The 14,897-nt window shown below is 38.5% G+C and overlaps 1 protein-coding gene across 1 annotated transcript; it reads right to left on the bottom strand.

The window, feature by feature from the left end:
- Positions 1-583: 583 nt before the first annotated feature.
- Positions 584-12,496, bottom strand: LOC121726061 (zinc finger protein 70-like; the record flags this gene model as incomplete). The annotated part of the gene is made up of 13 exons (XM_042113283.1): positions 12,435-12,496; positions 12,265-12,352; positions 11,521-11,679; positions 10,728-10,812; positions 9,275-9,394; positions 8,391-8,554; positions 7,464-7,575; positions 6,218-6,327; positions 4,819-4,919; positions 4,055-4,301; positions 3,466-3,546; positions 1,821-1,956; positions 584-684 (listed from the first exon to the last, which is right to left on the bottom strand). Coding segments are annotated over exons 1-13 (1,566 nt in total), but the record flags the coding sequence as incomplete, so codon positions are not given.
- Positions 12,497-14,897: the final 2,401 nt, after the last annotated feature.

A 14,897-nucleotide genomic window follows, 5' to 3' on the forward strand; every position in this document is an offset into this window, starting at 1 on the left:
ACAAAGTTAACTTATATTCATTTGTCTTCATCGGTGACACATCAAGGTTTTCTATAAGATGTTCAATAATTTCATCGGGCAACACAGTATTTTGCTCGATAAATCTATCACTTATGTTCTGGAAACTTTCAACTTCTTTAAAAAGTCGTTTTGGACTTTCTGAACATGAAAAAACAGTAAAAAATAACAGTAACAAATTAGAAGTCAATTAATATTTAGCTAACAATAAGAATTAACATAAATAGGTACTCATAAACATAATAAACAATACTAATTTGCAAAAGTAAATTGAGACATCTAAATCACAATCGCAACGTAGAAAAAGCTATATGGCAGATAGCCGCTTATGCCGCATAACATGACCCCCGCGCGTCCCGCGTATAGACGACCAGCGGTAGTTATCCGCATCTACATCGTGCAATTTCACAAAACAAGAGTAGATGTCTTCTTTTACGTGACAAAAGTACCAAAAATAATGTGATATTTGAATTTTTGTTTTTGGTATGTTGTAGAACATGATATTTTAAGCTAGTTTCTACAAAAAAACGAAAAACTCAAAATTGCAGATGACTTTTTTTACTTTGCACCCGTCGAGTTCTAGCGAGATGTCTAGCGGCGGCGACGGCGCTGTCGGCAGCAGCGAGCAGCCTGTCTTGTCCGCACACGGCTGGGGGAGACCGCACGCTGGAAATTGTAGGTTTCTATTTATTTTGGCAATCTAAACTAGTTGTGAGTGTGACTGAATCACGACAAAATTGGAACTCAATTGTGATTGACTTTTGACTGAATTGAGTCCTGAATCGTGACTGATTTGCAACTGAATTGAAATCGTTATCATTACGTCTTGACCATACACAACATTGCGTTTAGTCAGTTGCGTCAGTTGAATTTTGTTATACCACATAAATAGCAAATGAACGGCCGGACAAAGATACTGGCTATTACTCTCTCTCTCTTCCACCTACAGGCCGTACATGAAATATCCTAACCCACCTACAGGCCGTACATGAAATATCCTAACCCACCTACAGGCCGTACATGAAATATCCTAATCCACCTACAGGCCGTACATGAAATATCCTAACCCACCTACAGGCCGTACATGAAATATCCTAACCCACCTACAGGCCGTACATGAAATATCCTAACCCACCTACAGGCCGTACATGAAATATCCTAACCCACCTACAGGCCGTATATGAAATATCCTAACCCTCGTTTCCCCCATAATATATTATGTAGTTTTGAATCAGAAAAGTAGATTCTTACGGCCTGTCCAGTGTCCACATCTCCACGTCACGACGTCGTCAACGTGGACCGGTGCGGTAACGCGGCACGGTACCTACGTTGATTTGACGTGATTCGTGAAAATTTACGTCAACGTAACGTGAAAATGCACGTCACGGTGTAGAAACATTTTTTTCTTAAATCTCTCTCTCCGTCTTCTTAAAAATAGCAGCAGCAAAATTATATGTATTGTGCAGTCCATATATAGATAAGTAGTGAAGAATGTAGCAGTTTTACAAGGCATGGTGACGTACAATATTGCTACATCGTGACGTGCATTTTTACGTTACGTTGACGTAAATTTTCACGTCACGTCAACGTACCGTGTCACGTTGACGACGTCGTTACGTGGACATATGGACAGGTCCTTAGGCAGATGGGGGACCTACGTAATTTGGTCGCGTTACGTCAAACCCAGCCGACAGATCACAATTAACATTGAATTGACATGAGCCGATCAAATGACGTAGGTCCGTCAATTGCCTAGGAATCAACTTCCTCGATGGTACATTCCCAAATAATAAACAACCTACCATCATCAGTATCGTAAATGTGATGCGGCTCCTCCACACACAGCTGCAGGCGACCCTCGCTCAGTTTGGGCACCACCACAGCCACCACCGGCACTCGCATTTGAATGCCACTCATCTGTTGCTTAGAATCAAGGGACTGCAATGAAATGGCATACTCAGTACTTACGTTAGAAAATATATCGTTATTGACCTATACAGTTTATCACTGCATGGTACAAAACTTAGTGGTTTATTTTCTGTCTGTACTTTTATAAATCTATAACGTGACATTTTAGTGGTTTCCCGCAGCAGAACGATTTCCCTATAATAGTACTATCAAATCGTGCATGTTATTTTTTGAAAATAACTATGGCAACTTTATGCCGATAGGCGCGAGCGGCTATGACCCGGCCGAATTTTATTTATGATTTGAATTTTGAATAAAAAAAACTTCACAAATCTATTGTACTACTAAGATAGAATCATTTTACTGCGGGAAAACAACGATCAACATTTCACGCAGTATAAAAACTACAACGAATGTTGATGCTGTTCTTTTTAACCCCCGACAAAAAAGAGGGGTGTTATAAGTTTGACGTGTCTGTCTGTCGGTCCGTCTGTCTGTCTGTCGGTCTGTCTGTCTGTCTGTCTGTCTGTGGCATCGTAGCATTCAAACGGGTGGACCGACTTTGATCTAGTTTTTTTTTGTTTGAAAGCTGACTTAATTGAGAGTGTTCTTAGCTATAGTTCATCATCATCAGCCTGCTCCGTGCTGAAAAATCGCGGTTCATCTGGTTCATGAAGGGCCGATTAGCAACTTGCAGTTGTTTGGTGGGCTTTATTGCATTCTAGTTCGTGACATTTATGAATATGTACACATTAATGAAAAGTTGACCTGGTGCTGCAGCATCACCTGGTAATCAATAGGATACCCAACTCCTCACCAACTTAGAGCAATGGTTTCGTGTTTGGGCTCATTTTAATTGCGACAACTAGTAACCAATAATTTTTTGCATGCTGCTTCTGCAGCATCACCTGGATTCTATAGGAGCCGAGCTCGATATGAACCCAAAGTGGAGGTTTCATGTTTGGACTCATAATATTGACGGCCTCATCCAAAAGGACATTCCTAGATGGTATTCATTGGGATATAATATGATCCTGTTGATAGGAATTATTCTGCACCATAACCAACACAAGTTTAAAAAGCATGAAATTATATTCAATTAAGAAATTAAAAAAACCCCCGCCAAACAACTTTAAAAAGTAATGCAATAATATTTACTGCCTCTAAGTTCAAATAATTCCTAACTTGTGTAAAGTAATATTTTAGTCCATAATTGTTGTCAAGGTGTGTCGGGGGACCGCTAATGTAGATGTTTGATTTCACATAACATTATAGTTTAAGGGTCAGTTTTCAGCGAACCAAATCGAGACAATCAGTGACATGGCGATACAAAATGCAAAAGACACTGTTGGCGGTCCCCCGACACACCGTGACAACAATAATTATGGACTAAAATATCACTTTACACTTAGAAATTATTTAAACTTAAAGTCAGTAAAATATATTATTTCATTACTTTTTAAAGTTGTTTGGCGGGGTTTTTTTTTTAAATTTCTTAATTTAATTTAATAATAAACCTTAAATCGATACCTCAATTACCTCGATATTGTTTTTATTGTGTTCAATGTAAACAATTCTTCCTCCATACATTAAATCCTCTGCGGTAGCCGGAACTAGCATCTGTGAAATATAATATTCAAATATTAGATTATTATTTGAATTTTAACTACGTCTATTTAACTTTCTTTTAAAATTCTTCTGTTAACTTAATAAAGGCTATTATTATATTATTATTATTATTATAAGCGGAGGTTAAATATGGCGTCCTTGGAAGCAATATTGAACTTTAACCAAAGATTTTACATTTTGCACTGTAGTAATTATAATTAAAGTTATAGTTATAGTTAAAGTTAGTTGGTGCAACCCAACCTTAGTGATTGATCATCTTGTCAGTGCTAAAGCCGGGGTCGCGGGTTCGAATCCCGGCGACGGAACAAAAAGTTTTCAAGGTTCCCGGGTCATGGATGTGTATTAAATGTGTTATAAAACAAATCATAAATACATGTATAGTATTAAATATTTTCCGTCTGGTACCTGTAACACAAGTCCTTCAGGTACTTAGCACGGGGCCAGACTGACGTGGTGTGAAGTGTCCATACTAATTACATTAACCACTTCCAAGTCTCACCTGTTTTCCTTTTGGAAACTTCACATCCAAGACCTTCACCAAAACCGGTGGGGTATTCTCAGACTTGATCAAAGCGAATGGGGTCTGTTTCGCCGCTAGAGCCACCCCCATATGGTACGTGTTGATGGGGTCCACAATCACCCCATTAGTATCTTGAGACTCCTCGGACTTGATGTCTATGGAACTAGACAGGTCTAATGAGGAAAAGCCGAAAGTTGAGGACGATACTTCGGAATTTGTAGGTGGGCTGAAAACAAAAATTAACAGATGCACTTTTATATTCTATTATTTCGAAAATCGTATTATTTCAGGTAAGTAAGTATTAATAATATCACTTTTTTGAAATCATAATTTTATATTTATTTTGTTTAATAATTATACAGTATGTAACAAAAATAAGTGATAATACTTTAGGGTGTGTACGTGTTCCTTGTAGAGAGTTCACTGTGAAAGTAGCAGCGCTGAAAGACGAAAAGTTTCTCCATACAAAAGTGAAAAAAAAGGTCTTTCAGCGCTGCTACTTTCACAGTGAACTCTCTACAAGGAACACGTACACACCCTAAAGTATTATCACTTATTTTTGTTACACACTGTATATAATATCCATTTAATTAACAAGTTTTTACAGTATCCATAAAATGATCTAATGATTTTTTTAAAATACTATCGACTATTATGAAGTATTCTAACTTGCGGTGGCACTTAGGGATTTAATCATTACTTAATTTTAACCTTAGTTTAATGCGCCTCTTTGTAGAACTTACTTGACTGTCTCAGACTTTTCCAATAGCTGGGAGCTAGAGCGAACTTTCACAACGGGAGTGAAATCACTTTTAACGTTTGAGTCACTTGATTCAGGGTGCGCCTGGAAATTAATAAAAAGTTTTATGAAAAAAGGAAACTTAAGAAAAATACAATACTACAATACAATTTTTACATAATTTTTTGCCTTGCTATCGATAAATTATTATTAGTTCGGCAATGGATGCGCTATAACAATGTATTTTTTTGCCTATCAAGTACATTTTACAACATAATAATTATAATCTATACTAATATTATAAAGCGAAAGAGTTTGTTAGTTTGTTTGTTTGTGTGTTTGAACGCGCTAATCTCAAGAACTACTGGTCCGATTTGAAAAATTCTTTAACTGTTAGATAGTCCATTTATCGAGGAAGGCTATAGGCTATATTTTATCACGCTAAGACTAATAGGAACGAGGAAATAAAGGAAAATGTGGAAAAAAACGGGGGCAAATTATTTGAAAGGGCTACTTTGAACGCGCTAATCTCAGGAACTACTGGTCCGATTTGAAAAATTCTTTCAGTATTTGATAGCCCAGTTATTGAAAAAGGCTATAAGCTATATTTTATCACGCTCAGACTAATAGGAGTGCAGAAATAGAGGAAAGTGTCAAAAAAACGGGAGAAACTATTTGAAAGGGCTTATTTGAAGGCGCTAATCTTAGGAACTAGTAGTCCGATTTAAAAAATTATTTCAGTGTTAGATAGCCCATTTATTGAGGAAGGCTATAGGCTATATTTTATCATGCTAAGACTAATAGGAGCGAAGAAATATAAGAAAATGTGAAAAAAACGGGAGAAATTATTTGAAAGGGCTTATCTCACGAACTACTGCAGCAATTTTTCTGTTATTTGGCACAGATAAGAAGTAGACCATGTGAAGGATCGAACGCTATTTTTTGTGGACTAATTTGTCTGTGAAATATCTAATTTACGCGGGCGAAGCTGCGTGGAACGTTATATTTCGCGTGGTCACGATATCGCGCGTAAACGGCTGGCTGTTTGGTATAAAGATACTTTGAGTCCCGAAAAAGAACATAGGATACATTTTGTCCCGGAAAAATGTACGGTTACTGCACAATATACTTTTATGATTTGCGCGATTTCGTATCTATTTTGATGGAATTTGGTATGGAGATACTTCGGATTCTGTGGTCTCGGGAAAGGACAAGGAATACTAATTTTGTCACAGAATATATATGACATTTTGTCCCGGAAAATGTGCAGTTCCCACACAATAAACTTTTATGATTATGCCTAAACTATTTAATCTATTTTGATGAAATTTGGTATGGCAATACTTGGTATGGTTATAGTTCACACAAAATAAAATAACAGCTTTAAAAAAGGAAATAAGTACCTTAATTTTGTGGCACACGAGGTTTGACTGTTGGTTGAATCCCTTCATGCAGATGTTACAACGGTAAGGACGCTCGTTGGTATGGGTGAACATGTGATTTCTTAGGTTTCCTGTAGGAAATATGATATAAGCAATAAAGAAAATAAGTTTTATCAGTAGTAAAATACTTACACTTTTTTCACTAAATTGATCAATTTAAGGGTTCCACGCGTAGTAATTAAATCTATGGGTATTTTAATATTCTTAGGGCTCGTTTCACCACCTTCTGATATTAAGTGCCGAATAGGCTATTCACAACTTTTTTGACAGATTCTCCATACTTTATCTGTCAAGTTTATTGGTATTCGGCACTTGTCAGGAAGTGGTGAATCAGGTCCTTAATATGAGGTTTTACTCTCTCTCTACTTCTACATAATATACAGCTTTCAATAGCCAAGTCAAGCCAAAACAAATTTTATACGTGGGAGAGCCATGCTTCGGCACGAATGGACCGGCTCGACCGGATAAATACCACGTTCTCACAGAAAACCGGCGTGAAACAGCGCTTGCGCTGTGTTTCGCCGAGTGAGTGAGTTTACCGGAGGCCCAATCCCCTAACCCCTACCCTATTCCCTTCCCTACCCTCAACTATTCCCTTCCCTTCCCTTCCCTACCCTCCCCTATTACCCTATTCCCTCTTAAAAGGTCGGCAACGCACTTGCAGCTCTTCTGATGCTGCGAGTGTCCATGGGCGATGGAAGTTGCTTTCCATCAGGTGACCCGTTTGCTCGTTTGCCCCCTTATTTCATAAAAAAAAAAACAAGAAACTGACGGTAGAATTCGGTATGAACGTCAGGTTTAATAGAAATTGTTTGTGCAATGTGCATTATGCTAAAAAAACATGTTTTAAAGTAGTAAATGCAGTGGCTATACCTAATTAATTTTTTTTCTCACCTCCGGGCGGAAAACGTCAACTTTCTACCCGCTGCGCTTACGGATGTTGCCGTTTTCCGCCTCCGTCGATGAGACAAATAGTATACGCACCATGGGCAGTAAATAAGAAAGCCTCAGATCACACGTATTCTCGGCTTCGCCTCGGCCAACAATTGAGACATGTGATCTGAGACATTTCTTATTTTCCTGCCATAGGTGCGTAATGTACCATTTTCCCTTGAATATCTGCATTCTGCAATCGGCTAGTTATAACCATAATCAGAACTTATGTATTATTAAATGAAACGTAAATAAATGAGTGAAAATATGTGACCTTTTTGATGGAACCCCTTCGCGCAGATGTTACACTTGTAAGGCTTCTCTCCGGTGTGGGTCTTACGGTGAGAGATCAGAGTGGATAGTCGGTTGAACGTCTTCGAACAAATCTGGAAATTATCGTTCTACATTAGTAAGGAGTTGATAATCCTTAGAACATACAGATTTAAAGTTTGTAAAGCTTTCAGTAGAACTTGCACAAGAAGCTTTCAGGAAGCACGATATTAATTAGGACAAAAAGGAGCTTCCGTTGTAAGCACTTCTTGTACGGATAGTAAATGTCGCAGTGCTAAAAAGTACACTATTACAACAAACGAAGTAATTTTTCCATTTTCTTGGCAATCGAAACTAATATGTATTTTTTAATAAGTAATTTTTTCTCTCTCATCCCTAATCTTTCATCTGTTTAATATCGTTGCAAGTATGTACTTACCTTAATTCTTATACATCCTAACCCAGTGGCCGACGTGACCGGCGAGAGATTATAAGCGCAGGACCTACTTACAACGTGCCCACGCAACAGATGATCTCTCTTGTGAGAAAATCCACCAGCATTGTCCTTACCAAACATTATTTTAATCCTTAATTTTCTAACGTAGGAATCGAACAGTTTTCTGTTCGATTCCTACGTTACGTACGTCCACGAGGACTAAGAAGATAAGATCTAATAAAGCCCCTAAACTACAGAAGCATTCAGGTGATGGTGGAAATGGCACAAACCTCGCACCCAGGGCATAAGGTCTGTCAGCGGAATGTATGGCGCGGTGCTGGGTGAGCGTGGACTGCTGGCGGAAGGACTTGGCGCACTCCCCGCAGCGGAAATTGCGCTCGTCCGAGTGCGTCGGCAGGTGGCGCATCAGCGTGTAATGGTGGAGGAAGTCACGACTGCCTGTAATGTCCAGGCGATGGAGCAACTGGTACAAACCTCGCAGCCATAAGGTCTGTCAGCGGAGTGTATGGCGCGGTGCTGGGTGAGCGTGGACTGCTGGCGGAAGGACTTGGCGCACTCCCCGCAGCGGAAATTTCGCTCGTCCGTGTGCGTCGGCAGGTGGCGCATCAGCGTGTACTGGTGGAGGAAGTCGCGACCGCCTGGAATAGGCAAGAAATCCTGTATGAGTATTATGATGTTATAGTGAGTGTAGATTAAGGAGCGTCCGTGGCATAGTCTTGGCCTTTGGTCTACACTCAAAAAAATGCAGATTTGCACAAAGGTGATTGCGTGTTTCAATGAAATATTTGCAGATTACGATTGGGTGCAGTAGAAGATCGATTAGCTCCGATAGCTTATTATATTGGAGGACAAGGGTGTTCCGATAATAATCGAACCGTTTTATACAAGATATTAGTGTAAACATCCTTGAAACCATCAAATGAGCCCGTCAGAATGAACAACTTTTTCTATGAGAACAATGCTGGGAACTCAAAAAAAAAAACCTGTCTTCGTACCCATACAAATTGCCGATGCAGGTATCCGTATGGGTATGAAGACGGAATTTTTTTTTGAGTTCCCAGCATTGTTCTCATAGAAAAAGTTGTTTATTTTGACAGGCTCATTTGATGGTTTCAAGGATAGCGGTATTTACACTAACATACTGTATAATATTATTTTTTAGCTTACTTTCGTGTTTTGTTAATACCAATACTTACATGTGCCTATGACTTGATTTCTTTAATGATACCTTCACCTACGTATACTATAACGACAACGTGTGAACGTCCTATATTTTCCTCGTGATAATCCCTTACTCTTTGTAAGTACCTTCAGGTAGACCCTTTACGGATTTCTTACAAACAAATAACAATACTAACATATTCCACACTCCCAAAACTTGATGGTTCTGCCGTTTCTTTTGACGAGCTTGACGTAATGCAGTCGCGAACGCGGATCACTCTTGTCCACTTTCAGCTTAGACTTGGGTGTTGACGGGTCTGTAGATGTAGAAGGAATAAATCTACTGCAATAGTCTGGTTATATCTAAAGTTTAAGGGCCTGTTTCATCACTTCCTGATAATTGCCGAATCGGCTATCCACCACTTAACTTGACAGATGAAGTATGGAGAATCTGTCAAGAAAGTTGTGCATAGCCTATTCGCCACTTTATCAGAAAGTGGTGTAACAGGCCGTAAATGTAACATAAAATATTGTTAAGGACACACAGAGCCATCTAGCGGCAAACTAGCGAAACTGATCAGGGGACACGCTACACATAAATCCCCTACTCGAAACTAGATGACGCTAGGTGGTACATGCTCGAGCCTCCTAGAAAGTTCCCATACTTGTTTACTTGTTTACGTGAATCGGGAACTTTCTGGAATTCGTCTCGCCATATAAAAAGCCGCAGGTAGACGGCCCGGCTATTCAGTTCGTTTCGAGCTATCATCAAGGTGACTTCGGAGTGAACACAAGTGATCAATAGTGAGTGAACCAGTAAAACCTGCGACTTGGCTACGACCTAGGACAGTGATAGTGCTTAGTGTTTTGGACTTAGTGCTAAGTGTTGTGACCTAGTGTGTGCTTGTGTGACCTGGACTTAGTGAATAAAGTCTTCAAGAGAGTCAGCAGGTCTTTCTCTCCGAATCCTCGAACCCTAGCACGTAACAATATCCTTTTCATTGGTGTGCGTAAAATAATAAAATGGTTGTCCTAAAATGTAGTTATTATCCGCAAGTTCCACGCCATTTTCTAAAATTAGATACTACATTATATTTTAAAGAATTCGATCTGAGCAAAAACACGATATCTTAAAATTTTCTCGATAGAAAAAAATCACAAAGTTGCATCTAATTTTCACGAATTTTTCATTTATTGCCATAACTGTGCTTAATGCACAGTTATGGCAATAAATGAATGGCAATGAATGAACTAAGTTAATATTTTAACACATTGTATACAATTCTATCATTGAGAAATCGACCTAGCGGATTTTTAAAATGTTGTATATATTTATCGAGTTATTGAGAAAAAACTAATTTGGCGATGAATCCGCGTCGTCCTTTTTCACCTGGCATATGAAAGACGGGCGTGAGTGTGAAGAGAGAAGAACGATGTTTGATTTTTTGGGTTAGTCGCCCTCGCCCCGGTTTTGTCATATCCAGGGACTGAAAGTATCTTCATAGCAAACTTAATCCAAATCGTTTAGCGGTTAAAGCGTGAATTAGTAACACACAAACAGACTGACACATTTTCCCATTTAAGATATTAGCAGGGACATCCATGCTAAACACGGATACTTCTAAAGTATGGATTATAATATCATACTACCTTTATTTGTAGACGTCGTGCAATCTTTGGTAGAGTTTTGTGATGTCTCAGCCAATGTTCCGTGCCCCGTCGACGTATTGTACTCCTGAAAAGTTAGTTGACATTTCGATAGAAAACTTCAGGACAGCTGTCTTCAGCTGTTTCCAGCCGTCTCAATGTTGAAACTTTTACAAGTGTTTCTTATTGCGAATACTAGACAAAGGGTGGGACTAAAAATTGTCGTTTATGAAATTGCAGAGCTTTTTTTTTAGATTCTTATTTCTTAGATACGAGTATTATCTATAATCTATCTATAATATCTATGGACGCTTCACACCACGTCAGTCTGGCCCCGTGCTAAGTACCTGAAGGACTTGTGTTACGGGTACCAGACAACGGAAATATATTTAATACTTTTATATTATACATATATTTATGATTTTTATTATATCATACATATATTTAACACACATCCAAGACCCAGGAGGCAGGAACATTGAAAACTTTGATTTGTTCCGTCGGCGGGATTCGAACCCGCGACCTCAGGCTTGCGCCACCAACGCACTACCAAGTACCAACTGAGCCACAGAGGTCGTCAATCTAGATCACTTATATTGAGTATTACTTAGTTATAACATAGTTAGCGTATAGTTTTCCGCGGCAAAACTATGTCGTTTCCTAGGACTCATATTATCCTCCGACACAGCAAAATTGAGCAGTTGAGCAGTGTCGTCAAGAAGAAGTAACTGACAGACAGACAGACAGACAAACCTATTTATAATATTAGTCTGAATATAAGACAAAGAAAACTTACATCTTTGACCTCTGTTTTCCATGCAGCATCAGAATCCTTGCCAAACGAGAGCTGAGTAGATTCGAAAGATTGGGAGACCATCAACAAGTCTTCTTCAGACCACGAGAACCTGGCCTCATCCAGGGTGGGGTAGCCATCGCGGAAGACTGGTGTTTCATGCTGTAGAGGTGAAATCAAACGCACATGTGACTTCTCGTGTATTGCAGATTATTGGAAGTTTTTATCATCAGGCGATGACACTGCTCATTATTGTTATCTAATATTAATGAAAATTGTGAAATAACGGAAGACTGGTGCCTCCTGCTGTAGAGGTCAAATCAAACGCACATGTGACTCCTCGTGTGTTGCAGTTTATTATAAGTTTTTCTAATCAGGAGATGTCACTGCTCATTTGTTGGTCTCTTTAAATAATGAAACAACAACAGCTTGATACTATGTCTATTTGCTAATTAAGGGTTTATCTAACAGGAGTTTATAATTTTATGAGTTAATTTAGTTTTGTTTGCTTGTTCCAGCTTGGGCTCGTGTTAATCTTGGCTTAAAATATCACAATCAATGATCACAATAATAATAATTTTATTATTGTTGTCACCCTCGCGCTTTTCTCATATTTAACATTGATGAAAGAGAAGGCACTATATTTTGACAAATCATAAACTTAACCAAAACTAATGCATGTGGGCTAAAGAGACTTTAATAAAATAAAAATATAAATATTATCAATAATATTTTAGTTTTACGCACCGTTTTGGTCGACAGTAGCGGCGACAGAGGCCCGTTGTAATCCTCCAACTCTCTTTTATTCTTGTCACTCAAGCACACCTTTTTGATACTGAAATACAAAACAAAAAACAAATTATGTACTTCAAAATATCGTCTGAAAATTTTATTTCGTAAACAAACGAACTTCGAACCATATTATTTCATCGCCCTGACGCATGAGATGATTTTCTTTTATTTCTTCACCCGAAATCATAATTCAATTTTTTATTTGCAACAATTTTGCAGACGCACGTCAATATTTCAATATTTTCAACGTTTTTTCCGAGTACACTAGTTCGAAATTTGAATTTTTGTTTTATTTTTAATTGCGGCGAAAGCAATGACCAGCGCATTGATAGACTTATTACAAAATATGTGACCTCTTTTGAACTCCGAGTTCAATGACTCTACTTTTTTTAATCTTAATAATAATTATAAAATGTCTCTGAGTACGGCGGTTTAAAAATACCTATTAATTTATGTGTAACTGTAAGTAAGTCAATTCTTAAGTAGGTATAAGGTACTTACCACTTTTGGACTACATTGCATATTATATTTTTATTTGTAGGATTTAGTAATAAAGTGAAAATAATTAAACCGTAGGATTAAACCCTAAAATAAAATTACCCGTCTAATTATTTAATAATAATTGAGCAAACTGTAATATTTTTGTTAAGGTCTAGATTCAAATCCTTTATTAAAACTGACCCTTATTAAAAATGGGGAATTATACAGAGTGTAACAAAAGTAGGTGGTAATACTTTAGGGTGAATATGGGTCCCCCTACCCATATACACCACTTAGTTTTGATTTCGCTGTGAAAGTAGCCGCTCCGAAAGAGTAACATTTTTTTTCACCTTTGTATAGAAAAAATCATGAAGCGCGGGCGGTTGCCCATGCAAATCACGAAAAAAAATTCTCTTTCAGCGCTGCTATTTTCACAATCACCTCTATACTATAAGGAACACAATATAAAGAATTATTACTTAGTTTTGTTTCACCTTTTATAATTTTGCGAATAAATCACATAATATTATTATACCCAGACGGAACTTTATCAAAACATAATTCCAAGCCTGTTAAAAATCCAGAAATAACTTTGTAGACGTAGTAATTGCAAATCGGCATAAAAAGTGAACGAAAGAAACAACCGGGATCTTCAGTGGAGGGTTGTTACGAGTTACGACGTCTAAGTGGACTGCTCGCTCTACACCAGGGCCGGGGTGGCCAACTTGATTAGACCTATAGTGGTATAGAGCGCGGCTCTTGACTTGGAGGTCATGGGTTCGATTCCCGCATTGGAAACATGTTATTTCAAAGTTTGGTTAGGACGATGCAGGCTGATCACATCCATGCGTCGGATGGGTATGTAAAAAGTCGGTCCTGCGCCTGATCTCTCGCCGGTCGTGTCGGTCTTCCGTCCCACTGGGTTATGAGAGTGCTCAGACTTGTGTACTGCGCACACACTTGGGCACTATAAAATTACTCCTGCGTAGCAGCTGGCCTGGTATCAATGAAACCGGCCACCGTCACCAAAACCGGTGTGGGAGCTATTATTATTTTACTTCTTGAAATCTTAAATGAATATGGCCACGATTCACTGGACTAACAGTCGCGATCGACCGGTTGGCCACCCCTGGTCTACACCATAAAGAAAATATCAAAACAATCCTCAAGTCCTGATTACACGTACCCAGTAGAGTGGAGAGTCAGTGCTGTCGATCATTCAAATTGTCTGTTTGCACTGTCTTAATGTCTCTCGGTAGGTGTAATCAAACTCAGAGTTGGTTCACCACACGGTTGGAATTTGGAATATGACGGACTAGGACATAATGAATCTGTATTATATTGTGTAAATTAAAATGTTTTATTTTAATTTTGTTAGTCTCGCTAAAACTCGAAAACGGCTGAACCGATTTGGCTAATTTTAGTCATGAAATTTTCGCCGAAGTCCAGCTGGGATTAGGGAATGCAATCTTGGACCAAGATGGACAACTCAAGATCTTGGCGTCTTTTTTCTGAATCAAGATTGGTCAGTTCGAGATCTTGTTGAGATTCGGGTCGAGGCAGAAACTATGCAATTGCCAAATTATATGCAGTAACGCACACGACGCGCAGCGCAGACGTGTGCGTTACTGCATATAATTTGGCAATTGCATAGGTTCTATTTCCACGGACTAAAAAGTGCGTCACGGATAGTCTGTCGTTTATATATTATTCCCTAATCTGTGGTTCGCGCTTTGCAGCGCAGGTATGAAAATCTCGAAATCTTATTACAATCTTGGACTCTTTTGTCAAGATCGCGAACAGGATTTCGAAATTCAGGATTGGTGGCTTTCAAGATTGAATCTTAGAAAATCACTCAAGATCTTGGTGGAATCTTGATCTTGCAAGATCAATATTGCATTCCCTAGCTGGGATAGTTTATACGGTAAGAAAATATGTATCACATCCCATACGAAGTTCACCGGGACTTCTAGTAGTTAATAACATTATTATTATTATAAATAAGGGGACAAAATATGTATTAATTTATGCATATTTATTGTGACAGGGATGGGGAACCTTTTTGTATCAATGTGCCCTTTTCTGAAGAAATCTTTCTGAAGAAGTTG

Source organism: Aricia agestis, chromosome 4 (assembly GCF_905147365.1).
Source record: "Aricia agestis chromosome 4, ilAriAges1.1, whole genome shotgun sequence".
NCBI lineage: Eukaryota > Metazoa > Arthropoda > Insecta > Lepidoptera > Lycaenidae > Aricia > Aricia agestis.